Here is a 22,517-nt window from a genome sequence, read left to right on the forward strand (position 1 = left end):
GTTGTAGAAATAATGGAGGCCACATTTTTCGAATCTTTGATATTTATTTTTTTAATTACATAAATATTATTAGCAGTCAGATATTATTGTGCTCTTCACATTAACAAAGAATCATAAAAATCCCTCATTTTAAACCCAGATGTCAGATTTAATGATCTATACATCATGTTCAACCTGTTTTTTTTTTACATTTTAAAACGTATAATTAACTTTATATTAAAATAACCAAACTGTATATACAGTATACTGCACATTTGGATCTGCATATAAAAACTAGTAGAATCCATTGCACAACTTATTAGTAAAGATTTAAAAGTAGTATTGGTTTTCCTTCTTATAGAACAATTAAAAACATCTAAACTCTAGAAAATTATTTAATCTCTACATTTTTGTCTTTTACCTGAAACATTTGATAAAATTAGTTTATTTTAAGAAAGTGTTGAAATGTTTATTAGTTTATAGAAATGATGGAGGCCATATGAGCATTTTAGTTATCTTTTTTTTTTTTTTACATTTTTATATTTATTTTTGTATTTACATACATTTTATTTACAGTCAGATATTATTGTGCCTTTTACATAAAAAAAAATCATAAAAAATCCCTAATTTTAAATCCAGACGGCAGATCTAATGATCTATAAATCATAATCGCCAAGACGTGGTGCATAATATGAGCTACAGATCAGCGGATCTGCGCAGTGGGTCACGAGCCCAGAGTCACGCGCCGGGGTCACGCGCTGTTCATATAAAAGCGCGGGAATTCAGTTCTGAGGTCAAACTGTCAGCTAAGTTTGCTAATTTTATACCGCAGTTTTCACAGCACTTAACTATGGCTTTTCTAGGAAAGAAAGCTAGATAACTGAAGATATTTCGCTTTAATAAATCGTAAAGTTAGCATAAAGCATATTTTATAACTCCTGAAATATACTTTTTATTTTATTTATTTTATTTAAGGTAAACAAATGTCATTGACTAGTTAGCTAGCTAGCTTTTTTAAGTTATAGGCTTTAGATATGTTAGAAACCTACATATCTGCATTTTCCATGTAAAACTTTTGTGATTTTGCCAGAAATATATTAACCAAATAGTAGTCAAAAAGCCCTGCAATCCCATATTAGAGGTGGGCGATATGGCCCTAAAATAATAAATAATATGACAATATTTTATGTTTTTTTGTAATGACTATACTCTTGGCGATATGTCAAAATACTAAATAAAAAATTATTTCAAGAATACACTACTGCAACAAAATGAAAATTAAATTTTATTATTGTATACGATATGATATGGCACACCCCTAACCGAGATATTAACAAATACAAGATTTTTATCAGATTTGTAACAGAAGTCAATAAGGCTTGACAGAATGTCATGATTCTAATAATAATACACTCCAAATATCTCCATATATCCAGGATTAAAGTAAAATAAATGATACTGCACAGATATAATCTGTCTCTAGTAGATATATAATGGGAAATAAGAACAGTGTGAATTTTTCTTTTGATAAAAACAGTAAAAAAAAAAAAAAGTAGAACCCTGATGTGATAATTAGGGATGCGTGATATGGTATGATATTTCAGGGTATAATATCGTTCACGATATTCAAAAATGTTGGTGATATTATTCCTTACGATATGACACACCCCTAATAGATATGTATATACGTAAAAACCTATTAACTAGATAATGGAAACTGTCATGTATATATCTTTTTTAGAAATGCAGCAGCAATAATAAAGATTTATGATCTTTTATTAATAAAAAAAATCTATTTTAACAGTGAAGAAACACATGTAACATTTATTTGCCTTATATTTTAAATTTATACAACACAAAAAAGTTAAGGGTGCTCCTGACAATTTAGATTTTTTGTTTGTTTGATTCACATTTGTTTAGGTAACTGGTTCTTACATAAACTGTTCTTAAACCTTTTTTTAATTAACATGTAGCTTAAATCAATTGAATTGAAAGTGAGGCAGCCGGTGTCGCTTAATCCTTTATTGACATACAAAAAATATGTAATTAAATATGAGTTTGAAATATCGGCCAAATCTAAGAAATTATATTTTAATGATGTTTCCAAAAAAAAAGCAATTACTGTCCGATACCGATATATCGTGGTGAATCCCTAAGATAAATAGATGATACATTCTTAATTTATCACACTTGTAATTGTAAATTGCAAATTATATATGTAAATTATTTCTGTCTACTGGTTTGAAGTTTGGCGTTGTGAATTGAGATGATTTAGAATTTAAAATCCTAAGTTTTTTATATAAATGCACATTATTTTTTTCAAAGTTGCCCAATAAGCCCTAATAGTCATAACTCGAAACCTTGAAACTTTGTTTTTGGCGCCGCCTTGTGACTGCAACCCTCAAAGCAAGAAAACAGAACAGGTCTAGATGAGCTAATACTACTATTTTTAATTTAAAAAAAAAATAAAAAATAAATATATATATATATATATATATATATATATATATATATATATAAAATAACCATTTATCCATTTTCTTATCTGTTTTTTCCAGGTCATCAATCCAGAATCACTGGTTGCAGGGCAGGAATAGCTCATGGACAGGGCAGCAGTCTAGTACAGGTATCACACACTCATCTCACTCACTCAAAATCTTCTAAAAAAAACTTAAAAAAAAATCTATGAGCAATTTAGGAATTTAGAGCTGACACTAAAGTCCTAAACTTGCAGCCATGTTAACAAATGAGGCATGAATTCAGCCTGCAGTTTTATTACTTATATATTTATATATAATTTTTTATCTTAATTCTGTTTATTATTATTTTCATATAATTTTATCTTATAATTTTCTTAATAGTTCTATGACAGTCACAATCACAGTTTTTAGTGATTTTTTTACCCCTGTTACATAGTTCATTTTCAACAAGTGACAAGCTTAAAAAATGTTATTCTAATTGTTTAATGGTTGTTCTGGGGTCTCAGGTAGCTTTCAAGTTGCTTCGTAATAAGATATCAGAAAAAATATATAATATCAGATATCTGATATTACACATGCTGATATATCTTTATAGCATACGGAGAGACTATACCCCCCGTATAACTATAGGAACACTTAACATTTATTTGCCTTATATATTGACTGTATACAAATAATAAAAGAAAAGGTTTCTGTGTTATTATCTTTATCTTAATATTTTGTTTCTATTTTTTTTAATCAGAATTACAGTTTTAAGTGAGTGTTTTTTACCCCCAATTACACAGTTCATTTTCATACCAAGCGAAAAAGCTTAAAAAATGCTATTTTCATTGTTTTATGGTTGTTCTGGTGTCTTGGGTAGTTTTTAAGTTTTAAGCTTTGTACTATGCAACCATAATAACAAAAAATAACAACAACAAACAGCAAATTTAATAAAAATACTTTTAATTTTATTATCCTTAGTGTCACTTTATAAAAGTTTCAATGTTATTAGAAAAATGTATGACAGGTATAACAGGGTTTCTGCAGATTCTTAAAACATCTTTTATTTTTTTAACTAAAATTATCTTAAAAAATTCTTAAATCCCTCTTGAAAAATCAGAACAATCCCAGAGATAGAAAATACATTTTTTTGTTTTGTTTTAGCCCATGACAATTAAAAAATGTCCAATTTCTGAATTTGATATGCATGTTAGCTTACTGATTTACTAAAGAGAATCTGAACATGAATACATTTTTTGGAGCTTAAAATTTTTATAGCAGCAGAGAGACCCAGGTGGACATAGAAAGGCATGCACAAAGTGAGTTTAGCATAATATGTCTCATGCAAAATCATATTGGAGTGTTTCCTCTAACATTAGGATTTGTTTGGTGGTAGACTCACTTTTTAAACCTTCAACCAAATGTCTCTTTTTGTTTGTTTTTTGTCTGGTTTAGCGATAAAGAAGTACCACAACTTCTACCACAAAGTGGGAAAAGCTCGGATTAATGTAGATAAAATTGCACTCATAGACCCAGTCATATGTTTAATATTTAAGGTTAAAGTTTTGAAAATGTAGCCAGGATGCAGTATAGTTAAAAAGACTGTGACGTCTGTGTTTCATTTTTAAGGTTACATTATAAAGATTTACAAAAAAATTAATATGAGATGTTGCAAAAAGATTTGATACAGTAAGGAACCTAAAATTAGTGTTTAACATAAATGTTCTAAAAATTGTCATTTCATCTTTCCAATCACATAATTTAAACAAAATTTATACACCATTTAAATTGAAATTTTTTTCCGGATTCGAAAAACATATCTGAATTGAAAAATCGTTTCTGAATCGAATCGCCAGACACTGAGAGATTCCCACCACTGCAAAAGACATGTAATAATTATTTTAATTAATCATGGGCGTGGTTAATTTAGGCGTAACATGAAATAAATCAATGAGCTGCTGGTTGACGCTGTGAAGGAGCTCCAGCAGCTTATTTTATTTACTATTTACTATTCTGTTTATTGTTGATTTAAAAGTTGGATTTGTGCACTGCGGTGCGTCCATATGTGTCCATGTGTGATAGGAATAGACGTCTGACTGTTGTCGGGGTTTTAATCGGTCAGTGGCGCTCTTGTGTTTTCTGTTGCAGATACAGAGCAAAACTCCAGAAATTTACCTGATCACACCTCATTTCCAGATCACTACACCAATCAGTGTAGATATATTCAGAAGCTCTGTTGCTATTTAAACAAGGCAGTAATAATTTATTTAATAATATACTTCTTATTTTAGTGTCACTTTATAAAGGCTTCACACTCATTCCAAAAAAAATCATGGCATAAGTAAAGGAAATACAATATTTACTTAATAAATATAAAATAATAAAATAAAATAAATGTTAATAAATGTTAAAGTAGATGTTTAAAGTAGAACATAGTGGTGGAGCTCCTCTATCAGCACACCTGTAGCAGGTAATCCTGGATATTGAAGAGTTTTAAGCTTAAAGCAGTTCAGCAAACATCTCCTTATCTACTGATGTGTGCTCAGCTCACTCGCTTGACATTGAAACTCCCATTAAAGTCTCCAGATTGAAGCCAACAAATTTGGCACACACACACACACACCACACACACACACACACACACACACACACTCCAGCTGTCTGACATTGCAGCCATCCTCAACCACACAGCAAAGAACACTCACAAATAACATGCAGATCCAGAACTGAGAGAACATCATCAGAAATTAGGAATGTAGGTGTTTCTAATAAAGTGGCCAGTGAGGAAACAGAACATAGGGTAGATGTTTCTACTAAAGTGGCCACCAGTGACTGGAAGCACAAAGTAGGGAAGTGTTTCTAATAAAGTGGCCGGTAAGAAAGAGCACAAGGTGGTGCAGAGATGTTTCTAATAAAGTGGCCAGTGAGAGAGCAGAATGTAGATTGGGTGTTTCTAATAAAGTGGCCAGTGAGAAGAAGCGCAAGTCGGGGTAGGTGTTTCTAATAAAGTGGCCAGTGAGAAGAAGCGCAAGTCGGGGTAGGTGTTTCTAATAAAGTGGCCACCAGTGACTGGAGGTACAAGTTGAAAGGTGTTTTCAATAAAGTGGCCCTGTAAGGAAGCAAAACGCAGGTGTTTCTAATAAAGTGGCCGCCAGTTAGGAAGCAAAATGTAAGGATGGTGTTTCTAATAAAGTGGCCAGTGAGAGAGCAAAAGGTGGTATATAGGTGTTTCTAATAAAGTGGCATCCAGTGAGGAAACAGAACGTAGGTGTTTCTAATAAAGTGGCCAGTAAGAAAGAGCACAAGGTGGCGCAGGGGTGTTTCTAATAAAGTGGCCAGTGAAAAGAAACATGTGGTGGTGCATAGGTGTTTCTAATAAAGTGGCCAGTGAGGAAGCAGAAAGTAGGGAAGGTGTTTCTAATAAAGTGGCCAGCAGTATAGAGATAAAGGCAGGGTGTTTTCGATAAAGTGGCCAGCAGTATAGAGATAAAAGGCAGAGTGTTTCTAATAAAGTGGCCAGCAGTATAGAGATAAAGGCAGGGTGTTTCTAATAAAGTGGCCAGCAGTATAGAGATAAAAGGCAGGGTGTTTCTAATAAAGTGGCCAGCAGTATAGAGATAAAAGGCAGGGTGTTTCTAATAAAGTGGCCAGCAGTATAGAGATAAAAGGCAGAGTGTTTCTAATAAAGTGGCCAGCAGTATAGAGATAAAGGCAGGGTGTTTTCGATAAAGTGGCCAGCAGTATAGAGATAAAAGGCAGAGTGTTTCTAATAAAGTGGCCAGCAGTATAGAGATAAAGGCAGGGTGTTTTCGATAAAGTGGCCAGCAGTATAGAGATAAAAGGCAGAGTGTTTCTAATAAAGTGGCCAGCAGTATAGAGATAAAGGCAGGGTGTTTTCGATAAAGTGGCCAGCAGTATAGAGATAAAGGCAGAGTGTTTCTAATAAAGTGGCCAGCAGTATAGAGATAAAGGCAGGGTGTTTTCGATAAAGTGGCCAGCAGTATAGAGATAAAAGGCAGAGTGTTTCTAATAAAGTGGCCAGCAGTATAGAGATAAAAGGCAGAGTGTTTCTGATAAAGTGGCCAGCAGTATATAGATAAAAAACATAGTGTTTCTAATAAAGTGGCCAGCAGTATAGAGATAAAAAGCAAAGTGTTTCTAATAAAGTGGCCAGCAGTATAGAGATAAAAGGCAGAGTGTTTCTAATAAAGTGGCCAGCAGTATAGAGATAAAGGCAGGGTGTTTTCGATAAAGTGGCCAGCAGTATAGAGATATTAGATTAGATTAGATAGATTAGATAATACTTTATTGTCAGATCCATGATCTGAAATTTGTTTTGCATAAAAACAGTAGCTCCGTTACAACATCATACATTAACAACACAACATATAAGGGCACAAACAACCATTATAAAAGGAAAAAAAAAAGGGGGGGGGGGGTACATTAAATACATAGTTCGCTCGCATCATCTCGCTTCATAAAGATCTTGTATGATTATAGATTAGGCTCCCGGTTCAATTTAAGGATTGACTGGTGCACGAAAGAGTGCTTCAGTCTGACTTTATTAAACCGCGGAACACTGTATCGTCGTCCCGATGGGAGAAGTACATATTCGCTGTTCAGAACATGATTAGCATCAGAAAGAATGTTTTTAGCTAACCGCATTGTGTTGTTATGATAAGCGGTCTCATACAGACCTTCTAAACGCTGACCCACAATTTTTGAGCAAACTTTGATCAAGCGTTTCAGTCCAGACTTTTCAGATAAGGACAAGCAATTGTACCACACAGCATTACAGTACTGCAGAACACTCAAAATAACAGCAGTATAGAACAGTAGGAGTATCTGCCGAGTAGCTCCAAAGGATCGGAGACGACGAAGAAAATAAATTCTTTGTTTAGTTTTTTTACAAATATAGTCCATATGCTGCTTCCATGATAAGGTGGCATCAATCATTACACCAAGATATTTATATGACTGCACCTGTTTGATTATTTCATTATTAACAATGGTGGGGTTTATAATTAAAGATTTTAAACTAAACACAATTTCTTCTGTTTTTTTTGTGTTTATTTCCAGAGCGTTGTTTTTGCTCCATATAGCAATTTTATTAACCCCTTGTTGGTGCAGGTCAGAGCCATCTGAGTCGGTTACTAAAGTAAGCAAAACAGTATCATCCGAATATTTAATAACATATTGATTTTTTGTAGTTAAACGACAGTCGTCTGTATATAAAGTAAAAAGCAAAGCAGAACTCACAGAAAAGCAAAGTGTTTCTAATAAAGTGGCCAGCAGTATAGAGATAAAAGGCAGAGTGTTTCTAATAAAGTGGCCAGCAGTATAGAGATAAAGGCAGGGTGTTTTCGATAAAGTGGCCAGCAGTATAGAGATGAAAGGCAGAGTGTTTCTAATAAAGTGGCCAGCAGTATAGAGATAAAAGGCAGAGTGTTTCTGATAAAGTGGCCAGCAGTATATAGATAAAAAGCAAAGTGTTTCTAATAAAGTGGCCAGCAGTATATAGATAAAAAGCAAAGTGTTTCTAATAAAGTGGCCAGCAGTATAGAGATAAAAGGCAGAGTGTTTCTAATAAAGTGGCCAGCAGTATAGAGATAAAAGGCAGAGTGTTTCTGATAAAGTGGCCAGCAGTATATAGATAAAAAGCAAAGTGTTTCTAATAAAGTGGCCAGCAGTATAGAGATAAAAGGCAGAGTGTTTCTAATAAAGTGGCCAGCAGTATAGAGATAAAGGCAGGGTGTTTCTAATAAAGTGGCCAGCAGTATAGAGATAAAGGCAGGGTGTTTCTAATAAAGTGGCCAGCAGTATAGAGATAAAGGCAGGGTGTTTCTAATAAAGTGGCCAGCAGTATAGAGATAAAGGCAGGGTGTTTCTAATAAAGTGGCCAGCAGTATAGAGATAAAAGGCAGGGTGTTTCTAATAAAGTGGCCAGCAGTATAGAGATAAAAGGCAGGGTGTTTCTAATAAAGTGTCCAGTGAAGCACAGATTGGTAGGTGTTGGTCTCTTTGAGTCATGTCTGTTTTAGTCTCATGAGTCATCCTGACTCAGTCTGTGATTGCAGTGCTCCTGTGCTCCAGTAGATGGTGCTGTGTTTCCATCAGTTCCCATGAAGCTCCAGCAGCTTGAGGAATCCTGTGTGTGTGTGTGTGAGTGTGTGTGTCTGGCCCTCCATTTTCTGGAAGGTGGCTCCAGGCTGGTGAAGAAAGGACCCGTCTGTCAGAGGCAGGCTAAGCGGAATGTGAGGAAGTGGACGTACAGAAACAGTTGGACGTGATCATTAGTCTTTAGCACGCCTGCGCCATGTCTAAAACCAGCCATTCCAGCTTCCCGGAGATCAAGCGTCCAAAATGCTTCAGAACCAGACCCAAATCCTGAGAGTCCTGCCCCAAACAGGCTGGTGCCTCGGTGCCCTCTGACTCCTCCTGCTCCTGGATGAGGCAGAAACATCGACAGATGAGTTAACGGGATCATCTGGGATAAAAAAAACTGCACTATAAACCCACAATTTACATATTATAAGGTGCACTATTTTCATGCATAAGGAACATTATGCGACTCTAGTAAGTATGCCTGAGGAGCTCCTGCTGCTGTTCCACACCGTATGAGAGTTTTTATCCGAGTACAATAGAAAAACAACAGCAAACAGCAATTATTTACTCAGAAAAGACAAATGACAAATGGATCTATGCAATTGATCCACAGCTCAGAGAAAATGCCTCTCGTCCCCCTGACGAGCCCAAAATCCTTTATTCAATATTCAATAAGAAGTGATAAAACTTCCTAAAATTCTGGATATGGGGTGCAAAAAAACGTCAAGAGCGTATAAATCTCGTCGCTGTCCAATGAAAAACACTTCTCCAAAACAGCAACTTCACAGGAGAGGAAAAAAACCTTGTAAACGTTAAATGAAAGTCAATGTAAAAAAAGTTTATTTCAGGGTGTTTTGGAGTATTTCTATTGGTCCGTTCATCAAGAAATGTTGGCACAGTGTAAGGGACAGTTTGTCTGTTCAAATAATGTAGTAAACTAAAAATCGACAAAAATGAAAATAAGTGTTTTTCATAGAACAGTGACGATATACTGTCGCTTGAGGGATAATTTTAATGCACACTGAACTGAATTTATTTGTTAACTGGAAAAAGAAGGGAATTGTGGGAATAATGGCTTTAAAAATAGCATATTGTAAATTGATATAAAAACTTAGAGCTTTTTGATAAATATCTCTATTTTGAGGATTTTATGTCCATTTATAGTATTTGTGGAACTGTTTAAAACATGTATTATCCCTTTTTAAGGCCTATTGTTTATATTCTTCAGCAGTTTTTCTGATCATGCAGTCTGATTTCTTCATATATTGTGTAATTTTGTAACTTTGTAGGACAAAGTAAACCCAATACTAATCAAAGCTTTAATTTAAAGCCTTTTATATTAAATGTACTCCTAACAGCAAAGTCACAAACCTATATAAAAGCCCACACATGCAATAAATAAATAAAAATACTGTGATATACATTTTTGTTCGCACCGCCCGGCACTCTATCACAGTATTGTGATATCATCATTATCGATGGCATCGTATTGTGATAATACCATATCGTAAAAAGTGCCCTGTGATTCCCACATTGTGGTTCTATGCACACAGCTGTTGCCGAGCATCCAGAACTGTTCTATTAAAACTGTTTATGTATCTAAACACCTGTTTCAGCCATGTACGCCCTCATTATAACATCTGTCCAGATGCTTTTGAGCGCGTACTGTATCCAGTCATGAAACCTGAGTGTATTCCAGTCAGCAGAAATGTCTGAAAAGTCTGAAGCCGTGGGCCTCGGCTCCGGAGAAATAAGAATAAATAAGCCAGACAGATTTCGCATTCCGTGTCCAAAGTGCATATTTAGCTCTAAGTGGGAGCAGCAGCATGTATATTTAATCAGAAGAGCAGGGCAGTGCAGCTCCTCAGAGAAAAGCCCCCGTTCCATCACAGAAATGCCACTTCTATCTCCTTCTTTCCTGGGGAAGGAAGCCGGAGGTCACTCGGGGTCAGCGTCACCAAAGATGACGTGGCGAATCAACTTCGATTCCGAGAAAGCAGGAAATTTCGTTGGATAACCGAAAGCCATCTAATTCCCGTCTCTGAACTGGGGTGGAACATGTGCGTGTTTATATATATAGAGTATACACGCCCATTGACTGGTACTGATAATATACTGTATATTAGAATTATTTCATTATTAGAGTTAATTGGGGGTAAAAATGTTTAAATACAATTGAGTTGGAGCCTCTATTCTCAATACAAGATGAGATTGAGACGGTTGGGTATGGAGGAGGTTCTACAGGTTCTGTATGGATCCTACAACACATTTACTCACAGATGTTGCTACAGCTGGACCTGTAGATCCTGTAGCTCTACACTCTTAGGTTATCCTGCTGAAAAATGCTATAACACTATGTTAGTGTCCCTTGTATCACTACTAGGGGTGACTGATTGTCGTATGCAATGTTCCCCAGATTGTTCGTCAAACCAGCAGTTTCTTAGGGCCTTTCACCCTAACTATATTTGTGTGGACGATATATACGATAAACAAGATTTTTGTCATGTTAGAGGAGAACTCTGGTGTAAAATGGACATTTGTTGTTGTAAAACATGATAAAAAGTTCTTACCTTTGATGAATAGCTCACCTCCGTTTGTCACGGAATGACCCAGGCAGGGAGACGAGGAGGCGGACACGTGTGCAGGTAGGGACGAAACGAATAATTTAATAAATATATATATATATATATATAAATAACAAAGATAAACAAAGAACAAAGAACACGTAATAATAAAGTAAACCAAAACAAACGAGAGGAACTAGTGAACATAAACTAAACAAACAAGAAGTACTAATGATATAAACAAAGGGAGGCTAACAAACGAGAAACTAAACAGAGCTAATAACAAACAAACTTACTAGAGAATATATATACAAGGGAAATAAACTATAAACGTGAAAACAAGAAATAAACGAGAAACAAATGACTAAGGTTATATACAGGGAGCTAGGGAACATGGAGCTAAACAAGAAACTAAACTAGACAAGGAGAACTAAACTAAGCAGGGCAAGGGAGAAAACAATGGAAATAAATAGGAAACTAGAAATATACACAAGAGATAAACAGAGGTAAACACAGAGCAAGGACTAGGGCTATGAAACGCGGTGAAGCAACAGAGAGACAAAACAACAGGGGAAGGTGCAAAGACCGACGGAGACAAAGTGGCAGAGGAGGGCTATTTAAAGAAACAAGAAACACACTATAATTGGAAACACCTGGGGAAGGGGCGGAGCTACAAATGAGAAACACGTGGTGGAAATCTACTGACAGGAGACACAAAAGAGCACAGGTCACGTGGGAATAACACAGAGACAAGACCAGGATATGACACCGTTCTCCCACAGCGTTCCAAAATTCAGTAATTTTAACAGTTTATCAAAACACCCTTCAGACTGGGTGACACAGGACATAATTTGCCCCAATAAATCTAGTTATTAAAGTTATTAATGCCTCGTTTTATATGTCAGGGCTCTCCGGATTCTAGTAAGGAGGTGTGGAGCTACTTTGAGCTGGATAACGGTGTAAAAAGTGATTTATCAGGGTAAATTATGCCCCGTATCTCCCAGTCTGAAGGGTGTTTGTTGGATAAACTGTTAAAATTTCTGGATCTCTGAACGCTGTGGGAGAGCGGAGGTGTGCTATTCATCAAAGATAAGAACTTTTATCATGTTTTACTTCAACAAAAGCACATTTTACACCAGAGTTCTCCTTTAAGACATAAGTTTTATGGCTGTAAAATAATGATAATTTAATAGCATAATGATACATATCAATTTGTGTAGTAATGCTTAGGAATATTTAGATATTTTAAATGAATTACACATTTTTTAAAATATATATCCTAAAAAAAACAATGAAACAAATACAATTGAACAGCTGTTTTTAAACAATGTCCACATTTATGGCTTTTCACCTTAGAAAAGCACTATGGCCAATAATAGGGTCAGCAAAAATAGTGGAATTATAATGATTATAATTATCATGGCAAGCCAATATAGTATAAAATAAAACCTGTTGACATACAAGCGTATTGATATCAATGTGTCTTCCTCGATAAGTCAAATTATTAGGGTTGTGTTCATATATTGTACGATAAGTTGATAAGACTCACCTGGCTGCTCTACAGAAACCCGTTTTGGAACGAGAACACGCTAAAATTAAATGCACGTGAGAAGTAGCAATGCCGTGCCAGAGAATCTCTATAGAGGAGAATACGCACTTAAAGTGAGTCCAACATGAACAGATTGATATGAAGCAACTGAGTAAAAAATCAGAGTTTATCATCTGATCAGTTCTATACTGAAATATGTATTTATGTCCTCAATACAAAACTATATTTAATGTTTCAGCACCACAGACATAATCACATTTGTATTGTTTTGAACTCCAGTTATCCGCCTTTTAAACATGCTCTATCTGTATCTCGAGCATCAGTTTGCCAACCAATCAGCTTACAGTATGAGAAGTGCTAGTGCTTTACAGTGTAAAATATTTTTCTATTTTCTGTAGATAAACTGAAATACACAGGCATGCTTGATTTGCTTTTTTTTAATAAAATACATTATTCTACTTTCTAAAGTACTTTATTAAAGATTTTGTCTTTTAGCTCCATTTACCACCATTTATAGAGGACTCACTCGCAGGTCCTCTCTGTAGAGTTTAACAGTATTTTTATGATGTAACAGGGGGACAGAAGTCAGTTCAGACTCTCCATAAACGGCTCTGGTCAAGCAGTTTTGCATTTTGGACCCATTGGCTGTATGTAGCCGCTGCTCCTGACTCCCAGTCGAGGACTGGGTCAGATATCTAGCATGGTAATTTTTGGCCAGGTATCTGCTTCAGGTGCTACTGGAAAAACTGTCCTATTTTTTTTTTGCATTACCCCTGTAATCATTTAGGTATCTGCCTGAGATAGAACTACATGCTCAGTTTTGCACATCTCGGGTGCGTTTATTTATTTTTTATTTATATACACAAAATAGAAGTATTGATTTTTATATAGCTGTTCTACAGCAGCCTGCACGTCTGATGCAAACTCTGTATATGATGTGACAGGAGCTGTGGTGTCAGCATTATAGGATGCGTTAGAGTATTGACCCGTCTGCGCTCTGGCCCGACTTATCCTTTGTTTGCACAAAGCCAACGTCCTTCTACTGCATCCTCTGCCAACATAGCCTATTTGCAATATTGCAATATTGGACAAGTGCAAGAAAATCAGCATATGTTGTGTTTTGAATGTTGGCAAGCTGGCCAACAAGCATCGCATCAACGCCAGACAAGTTACACCAGCATAGACCAAATTATTCCAGCATTAGAATAAACCCAAATAAATATACATTTGCTAGAAAAACTATGTTAACCCTTTGGGATTACTTGGATTTCTGCATAAATTGGTGATTAAATGTGTTCTGATCTTCCTCTAAGGCACAACATTAGTCTGCTTAAACTAATACCACAAAATAACCTAAATGTTTGCATGGTTTTATTGAACACAACATGTTAACATTCACAGTGTGGGTGAAAAAAGTATGTGAACCCCTCGGCTAATGACTTTTCTAAGAGCTAATTGGAGGCAGGATGTGATGAGATGTGATTGGATGTGTTGCTTAAAGCTGCCCTGCCCTATAAAACACACATCAGTTTTGAGTTTGCTGTTCTTAAGAAGTATTGCTTAGTGTGAATCATACCTCGCACAAAAGATCAAGCTCTCAGAAGACCTACGTTCAAGAATTGTTGACTTGAAACATGAAGCTGGAAAGGGTTACTCTAAAAGTATCTCTAAAAGCCTTGATGTTCATGTGTCCACGGTGAGACAGACACTCTACAAATGGAGAAAGTTCAGCACTGTTGCTGCTACTCTCCCTAGGCTGTAAGTCCTGTAAAGATGACTGTAAGAGCACAGCGCAGAATGATCAATGAGGTGAGGAAGAATCCTAGAGTGTCAGCTTAAGACTGAATACAGAAATCTCACATGCTAACATTTTTGTTGACAAATCAAAAATATAGGAAAATATTAAACAAAAATAGAGTTTATTGGAGGACACCGCTGTAACGCGGGGATGAGACGGGAGGCGGATTTAAATGCGGGTAAGAACAAGACTTTAATAAATAATAAGTAAACAAATAAACAAACAGGGGAATAACGAATAAATATATATACATAAACAAACAGGGAAAACAAACAAAGAGCTAAACTAAACAGATAAGTACAAAACAAGGTTAGGGAATATTTACAACGGATAAATACGTAAATATATACAAAATAAACAAAGAAACAAACAGGAAATAAACGTGACTAGAAATAAACAATAGCGTGTAAATTCAAGAACATAGAAAGAGCAATAACGTGACGTAGTAAACAATAGCAAACGTGGCGAGACAAACGACAGAGGAAGGTGCAAAGACCGACGGAGGACAAGGTGGCAGAGGAGGGCTATTTATAGTAACATGAAACACTGAACACCTGGGGAAACATGTAACGAGGGGCGGAGCTACAAATTACACACACGTGATGGAAAAGTACAAGAGAAACACACTAGGAAACGGGGAAAACACAGGAAAACATAGCGAGGGCGTAACAACCGCAGAGGGAAAAAAAAACACAAATTCTGCACGTTTGAAGTTTGCAAAAGAGCACCTGGATGTTCCACTACAGCACTACTGGCTAAATATACTGTGGACAGATAAAACCAAAATTGAGTTGTTTGCAAGGAAAACACACAACGCACAGCACACCATCATCAAAACCTCATCCAAACTGTGAAACATGGTGGAGGGGGCATCATGGTTTGGGGCTGCTTTGCTTTGCTGTCTCAGGGTCTGGATGGATTTTGCCGTCATCAACGTAAAAATGAATTCCCAAGTTTAACAAGTTTACATTTTACAGGAAAACTTAAGACCATCTGTCTCCAACTGAAGCTCAACAGAGGATGGATGATGCAACAGAACAACGACCCAAAACATAGAAATAAATCAACAACTGAACGACTTCAACAGAAGAAGATAAATAAATACTCCTTCTGGAGAGTCCTGACCTCCTGAACCCAACTGAGATGCTGCAGCATCATGACCTCAAGAGAGAGATTCACACCAGATATCCCATAATATTATAGCTGAACTGAAACAGTTTAGTGAAGAGGAATGATCCAGAATTCCTCCTGACCGTTCTGCAGGTCTGATCTGCAGCTACAGGAAACCATTGGTTGAGGTTTTTGCTGCTAAAGGAGGATCAACCAGTTATTAAACCCAAAGATTCACATACTTTCCCCTCATTGTGAATATTAACATGTTGTGTTCAATTAAACCATGCAAACATATCTTTTTTTGTGTGGTATCAGTTTAAGCAGAGTCAGTGATCAATGAAAGAGTATCTACCTGTAATTTACTATATATAACATTGGTACTGTTGATTTGAGCTGCCAGTGGTTGTAATTATATTGCTGTAAGTCTGATTGGTGTAGATCTGTATGTTCAGCAGTGTAATAGTGGTGTGTTTTCTGTTACCTGCTTGTGTAGGTGTGTGAGCACGAGCAGGTAGTTATTGATGCTGCGGTCCAAACGCTCCAGCAGGTTCAGCCCACAGCCCAACTGGCTCTGATCCCGGGCCCGCCGGACATCCTGCAGCAGAGAACCCAGAGAAAGCAGGACTTCTGCCCGGCGCTGCGGGACCTGGAACACACACATACAGGCTGAGCAGATACAGTACAGTAAGGTGAGTGGTGGGTGAAGGGGAAATCAGAAGTGTTGGGACAGTATCAATACAAAAAACTAGAGCTGCACGATTTGGAAAAAAAATTACATTGCAAATGTTTTTTTTTTTCAACGTTATATATCTCAATATTAAACAATGCAGTGCCCATGACGTTACCAGCCCCGCCCCCACCCGTGCGCTGTCTCGCGGGTCAGCGCCGAGCTCTCAAAACCAGAGGAAAACCGCAAAACAACAGTAATCGGCCCTTTAATCAGGCATTTAAATGTTTACGAGCACGTGCCCAACCATGTGGATGTAGGCCATGCAGTTACCTCGTGTTTACTTCTCGTGCTTCTTCTCAGGCAGCAGCAGCCTGTCACTCACACAGACACAGAGACAGCGCTGTGTATCTACTTCCTCTGTCAAATATTTCAAAACATTGCAACATGACTTGTTTGATTTAGTTGCCTTAAATGACACTGCAAGTCCTTACCGTATTTTTCACACTATTAAGATATAAAGCGCATTTAAAATAATTGCTTACTGTAAATAAATGGAAGCGCTTTACTCACCCAAATAAACAGTTATCAGGAGATAAATTTGTGTAGATTAACATCCAGCTCTCGATTGATTTTAAAAGAAAATATTTTTAAAAAATTACAGTTTTGTTTACTTAGACACCCCCCGCGACAAGACCTGCTGAAATAGAAGAAAAACATGGGAGACACTCCTATTCCTTACTAGTGTCGCCTAAAATGCACCTTTAAATCCTTTATAAGTCTTACGTATAAAAATAGACCGGTAAATAGACATTAATTGCCATTCCCCCTTATAATATATAAAATACAGAATCATGTTATAACTTAAAGGTGTTAAAGTTTCTGAGGCTGGTAACTCTGATAAACTTATCCTATACAACAGTGGAAACTCTTGCTCTTCCTTTCCTCGGTCAGCCTTGATGAGAGCCAGTTTCATCATTATAATGTTTTTGATGGTCTTTGTGTTGACTGCACTTGAGGATACTTTCAAAATTCTTAAAATTGAAGTCATTTTTTCCTTACTCAGTTGAGTAGTTTTGCTTCTCATAATCTGGATTCGAACATTACTCAAATATTCACTATTCACTGTATACCTGTAACTCTACCTCTTCACTACTTTACTTTAACTGATGCTCTCAAACACTTTATTAAGAGACAACCATCCACATGGTTGGGCACGTGCTTGTAAACGTGAGCTCGTGTGGAAAGCTGTGCACCTCAGTCCAGCACAGTTTTGCGTATTTGCAGATATTTCCAGTTACAGCTGAATTCACACTTTTAATCCCAGAAAAACAAACAAACTCTCTTATTGACCTTTTAAAAAGCCATTTAAATTCCTGATTAAAGGGCCGATCACTGTTGTTTTGCTGTTTTTCTCGGGTTTTGAGAGCTCTGCGCTGACTCGCGAGACGGTGCACGGGTGGGGGCGGGGCTGGTGACGTCATGGGCCCTGCATTTTTTAATATTGCCATATAATTTGTCGAAAAAGGACATTTGCAATGTAAATTTTGTACAATATCGTGCAGCCCCAGCTGAATGAACTGCTGTACGAACTCACGGATTTGGTTCTCCAGGTTGCCATGTGGACTTTAATGCAGGGTAATCTGATGGAGTTAGGGAGGGAGGCTGCAGCGCTGCAGTCCACCTGTCAGAACGGAGAATAAAACACACACACACACACACACACACACACAGCGAGAGAAGAGATAAAGAGGTCGTCAGATGGTGAAGAGTCAGACAAGCTACACAGCGAAGCCCAGGTAGATAAGGCTGTCGAGGAGATGAATCGGACGCTCTGACTGACACTGACAGGAGAATAATCTGGGAGGGAGGAAGAGGAGCTTTAACATGAGGAAGAAGAGGACTGACACGCCGGCGAGGCTCAGCCGAATTTAACAAGAAATCGCTTTATACTTTAACTCTCGCCTCCCATTCCTGCAAGGAGTGAATCCTCAGAGACCGAGCGCTGCTTATACAAACAGCGCCAACAGTAAAGCCAGAGCAACGCTTTCTGAATAACACACGCTCTCAGAACCTCATATACATATACAATAATAAACAAACTGAAGTACATAAATAAATACTTCAATATTTATGAGTACATATATATATATATATATACACTAGTGTATATATACTAGTGCATCTTAAATTAGAATTAGAATATCATTAAAAAGTTACTTTATTTCAGTGATTCAGATCAAAATGTGAACCTCAAACAGTACTGTGCAAATGTTTTTAGGCATCTGTGGGAATTTCAGTAAAGAAAAAGCTTCCTATCTGTGCAGTAAGTGTTTATTAGCTCAGTAAAACACATTAGAGCATTACAATAAATACAAACAGCAATTTTACAAAAAGCAGAGCAGCTCTTACAGCCCTGTTTTCCATAAAACAAAATCTCCTAATCTCTCTAACCTCCTCATCTGAGTTTAATAGAGTTAATAGAGCTTTAAAAGAGCTTACTGATGTTAAATCAGGTGAGCTGCTGATGGAACTGAAAATGTGAGGAGCATACAGGAGAAATCTGGAATCTCTACACTTTGTTCTTCAGCTTGGCTCACAGGATAAAACATACTTACCTAAAAATAAGAAATGATTGTTGTTAGTTTTTACTGTATTTGTTTATTTGCATCTCATATGTGGTGCTTTCTCAGGTAAAAACACTTGTATTGCTGAGATAAATGAATTAGTGTGATGTGCTTAGGCGCTTATTGTAACTGTAACATGCACAGTACTGTATGTTATATAGATGTATGATGGTAGTACTACTCTATCACTACTCTAAGCTCTAGTAGTACTACTGTATCTCCAGTGCATTGGGCACCTCTCACAAAACAGCTCTCACAAAACATTAAAAAAACCAAACAATAAAAAAAAAGATGCAGAGCTTTCAGGCCTCAAATAATGCAAAGAAAACAAGTTCATATTTATAAAGTTTTAAGAGTTCAGAAATAATCAATATTTGGTGGAATAACCCTGATGGTTTTTAATCACAGTTTTTTTTTCATGCATCTTGGCATCATGTTCTCCTCCACCAGTCTTACACACTGCTTTTGGATAACTTTATGCTGCTTTACTCCTGGTGTAATAATTCAAGCAGTTCAGTTTGGTGGTTTGATGGTTTGTGATCATCCATCTTCCTCTTGATTATATTCCAGAGGTTGTTGATGTTCTGCTAGATGTGCCTCTATGTGTCTTTAGCCATAAAACCTAGCACTTTTTGGGATCGGAAATCACAGAAGTCACAATTACCCATATCACTGATGACCTTACCAAGTCCTGTTCCAGCTCTGTGACCTTGTTCATGACCTTTCTGGCCTCGGGGTCACAAATGAAGTCCAGCGGTTTGGACCAAACACAGGACAGGTCCGAGCCCACCATGCTCAGCACAACCAGCAGCACTTCTGGAACATACACAGACAGAGAGTCAGGTAAATACGCAGACAGACAGATCAGTACACAGATAGATAGAGTCAGTACAGAGACAGGTAAATAGATAGTCAGACAAAAAGACAGGTAGACAGATAAGGAGAAAGACAGATATAGATAACAAAAATATATAGATACAAAAATATAAGAAGAAAGACAGAATGATAGAGAGATAGACATACAGACAGATAAGCAGAGAGATATATAGTCAGAAAGATAGACTGATAAGAAGAGAGACAGTTACAGACATATATAAGAAGATATAGACTGGTAACGAGGAAGAAAGATGTATTGAAATATAGACAGAAATATTGAGACAAATAAGCTGAGAGATAGATAAACGGATAGATAAGCAGAGAGACAGATATAGAGAAATGTAGACAGATAAAATAGAGAGACAGACGTATAGATAAGCAGAGAAATAGATAGGTATATAGTCAGACAGATTAAGAGACATAGTCAGATAGATAAGCAGAGAGATAGAGAGAAAGGTGTATTGAAATATAGACATATACTGTAAAAAAGAAAGAGAGATAGACAAAAAGATAGATTACCAGAGAGATAGACAGATCAAGAGACAGCTAGACAGATGTAGAGAAATATAGAAAGATAAATAGAGAGATAGACTAACATAGATAAGCAGAAAGATACAGACAGACATATAAAAAAAGACATATGATGAGAAATATACAGACAGATAAGCAGAAAGATAGATGAAGAGAGAGAAAGATGTATTGACATATTGACAGAGAGATAGTCAGACAAAGAGACAGACATTGAGGGAGATAAATAAGAATGAGAGATAGACAGATAGATATGCAGAGATAGACAAACAATGATCCAACTAGACAAATATAGAGAAATATAGACAGATAAGTAAGAAAGAAAGACAAACAGAGATATGCATTGAGAGACAGAAAATGACACAGCTAGACAGATAAGGAGAGACAGACATACAAGGAATACAGTAAAATGTACTTAAATATAGACAGAAAGATTGAGAAAAAGACAGATAAAGTGGTAAATAGACAGTAAGACAGATGTATAAATAGACAGCTAAAGTGATAAATATACAGACAGATAAGGCAGTAGATAGACAGTAAAACAGACAGGTAGACAGATAAAGGAGTAAATAGAGAGTAAGACAGATAGGTAGACAGATAAAGGAGTAAATAGAGAGTAAGACAGATAAAGGGGTAAATAGAGAGTAAGACAGATAGGTAGACAGATAAAGGAGTAAATAGAGAGTAAGACAGATAAAGTGGTAAATAGAGAGTAAGAAAGATAAATAGACAGATAAAGGGGTAAATAGAGAGTAAGACAGATAGATAAATAGACAGATAAAGGGGTAAATAGAGAGTAAGACAGATAGATAAATAGACAGATAAAGGGGTAAATAGAGAGTAAGACAGATAGATAAATAGGCAGATAAAGGGGTAAATAGAGAGTAAGACAGATAGATAAATAGACAGATAAAGGGGTAAATAGAGAGTAAGACAGATAGATAAATAGGCAGATAAAGGGGTAAATAGAGAGTAAGACAGATAGATAAATAGACAGATAAAGGGGTAAATAGAGAGTAAGACAGATAGATAAATAGGCAGATAAAGGGGTAAATAGAGAGTAAGACAGATAGATAAATAGACAGATAAAGGAGTAAATAGAGAGTAAGACAGATAAAGGGGTAAATAGAGAGTAAGACAGATAGGTAGACAGATAAAGGAGTAAATAGAGAGTAAGAAAGATAAATAGACAGATAAAGGGGTAAATAGAGAGTAAGACAGATAGATAAATAGACAGATAAAGGAGTAAATAGAGAGTAAGACAGATAGATAAATAGACAGATAAAGGGGTAAATAGAGAGTAAGACAGATAGATAAATAGACAGATAAAGGGGTAAATAGACAGTAAAACAGACACTAAGACAGACAGGCAGGTGTAAAATTGGTGTGTATTGTCTGTAAGGAGTCTGATTACGGTAATACCGCCTGTCTGTCTACCTTAACTCACTCTAATAATCAGACTCCTTACAGACCACACACCACTGTCTAAACAGACAGTAAGACAGACAGGTAGGTAGACAGACAGGCTGTATAAATGTAATCAGACGGGGTAATGTTTACTCACTGTGTAAAACAGACAGTAAGACAGACAGATACAGACAGACAGGTGTAAAGTTGGTGCGGTCTGTAAGGAGTCTGATTATTGGAGTAGAGTTGAGGAAGAAAGGCAGGTAGGTAGACAGACAGGCTGTATAACTGTAATCAGACGGAGTAACGTTTACTCACTGTGTAAATCCATACCCTGCAGCACTACGTCCCGCTCCACTCCATTCTAACTGCAGCCTGAGGAACAGAGCTGTTATCCACTCCGCTATCCAACATCCAGCTCATCTCCCACTCACTGTCCCACACTTTCACTTTATTTACTCTCAGCCCTCCCCTCCCTCACCCGGAGGAGGCCTGTTTCCTATAGCCTGATAACACACACACACACACACACACACACACACTCCGCAATACGCAAACTTACAATTCATAAGTGGTGATGTAATCAGTACAGTACTAAATATATTTTTATATAAATCTTATACAGTTAAATAAACTCATATCACTGAATTATTAACTCTCATTGGTTGATCAATTCATTTTAACTAAAATTTTAAATTAAATCTAAAAGTGCTAAATTAACCCTTATATTACTGAATTATTAACTCATAATGGTTGATTAACTAATTGTGATGAATTGTGTTTTTAACTTTTTAACTAATTCTCAGTTTTTAATGATTGTGATTTCTAAAAGTGCTGAATTA

General features: G+C 36.5%; 1 protein-coding gene and 1 long non-coding RNA gene across 3 annotated transcripts; one reads left to right on the forward strand and one right to left on the reverse strand.

Annotated features, from left to right (window-relative positions):
- Window positions 1–1,883: 1,883 nt before the first annotated feature.
- On the forward strand, window positions 1,884–16,152 carry LOC125801725 (uncharacterized). Its single transcript, XR_007438900.1, has 3 exons — window positions 1,884–2,402; window positions 2,538–2,605; window positions 16,064–16,152. It is a non-coding gene; the product is annotated as an uncharacterized LOC125801725 (long non-coding RNA).
- thpo (thrombopoietin) lies at window positions 7,696–22,082 on the reverse strand. 2 transcript variants are annotated; one of them, XM_049478928.1, is made up of 6 exons: window positions 21,994–22,082; window positions 19,550–19,680; window positions 17,835–17,921; window positions 16,052–16,216; window positions 11,117–11,134; window positions 7,696–8,885 (listed from the first exon to the last, which is right to left on the reverse strand). In XM_049478928.1, exons 1-6 carry the CDS (start codon window positions 22,004–22,006, stop codon window positions 8,742–8,744), a joined length of 558 nt encoding a protein of 185 aa, XP_049334885.1. In that variant the 5' UTR covers window positions 22,007–22,082; the 3' UTR covers window positions 7,696–8,741. The 2 variants fall into 2 exon arrangements, with proteins under 2 accessions (XP_049334885.1, XP_049334887.1); XM_049478930.1 differs by lacking the exon at window positions 11,117–11,134.
- Window positions 22,083–22,517: the final 435 nt, after the last annotated feature.

Source organism: Astyanax mexicanus, chromosome 4, assembly GCF_023375975.1.
Source record: "Astyanax mexicanus isolate ESR-SI-001 chromosome 4, AstMex3_surface, whole genome shotgun sequence".
Lineage (NCBI taxonomy): Eukaryota > Metazoa > Chordata > Actinopteri > Characiformes > Acestrorhamphidae > Astyanax > Astyanax mexicanus.

What these genes read in the sequence shown, in the direction of transcription:
- thpo (XM_049478928.1), bottom strand. An exon ending in CAGAGCTGGAACAGGACTTG is followed by an intron (nt 17,922 to 19,549) that starts GTAAGGTCATCA and finishes CCGTTCTGACAG; the next exon opens with GTGGACTGCAGCGCTGCAGC. An exon ending in CAACCTGGAGAACCAAATCC is followed by an intron (nt 16,217 to 17,834) that starts GTGAGTTCGTAC and finishes TGTGTGTTCCAG; the next exon opens with GTCCCGCAGCGCCGGGCAGA.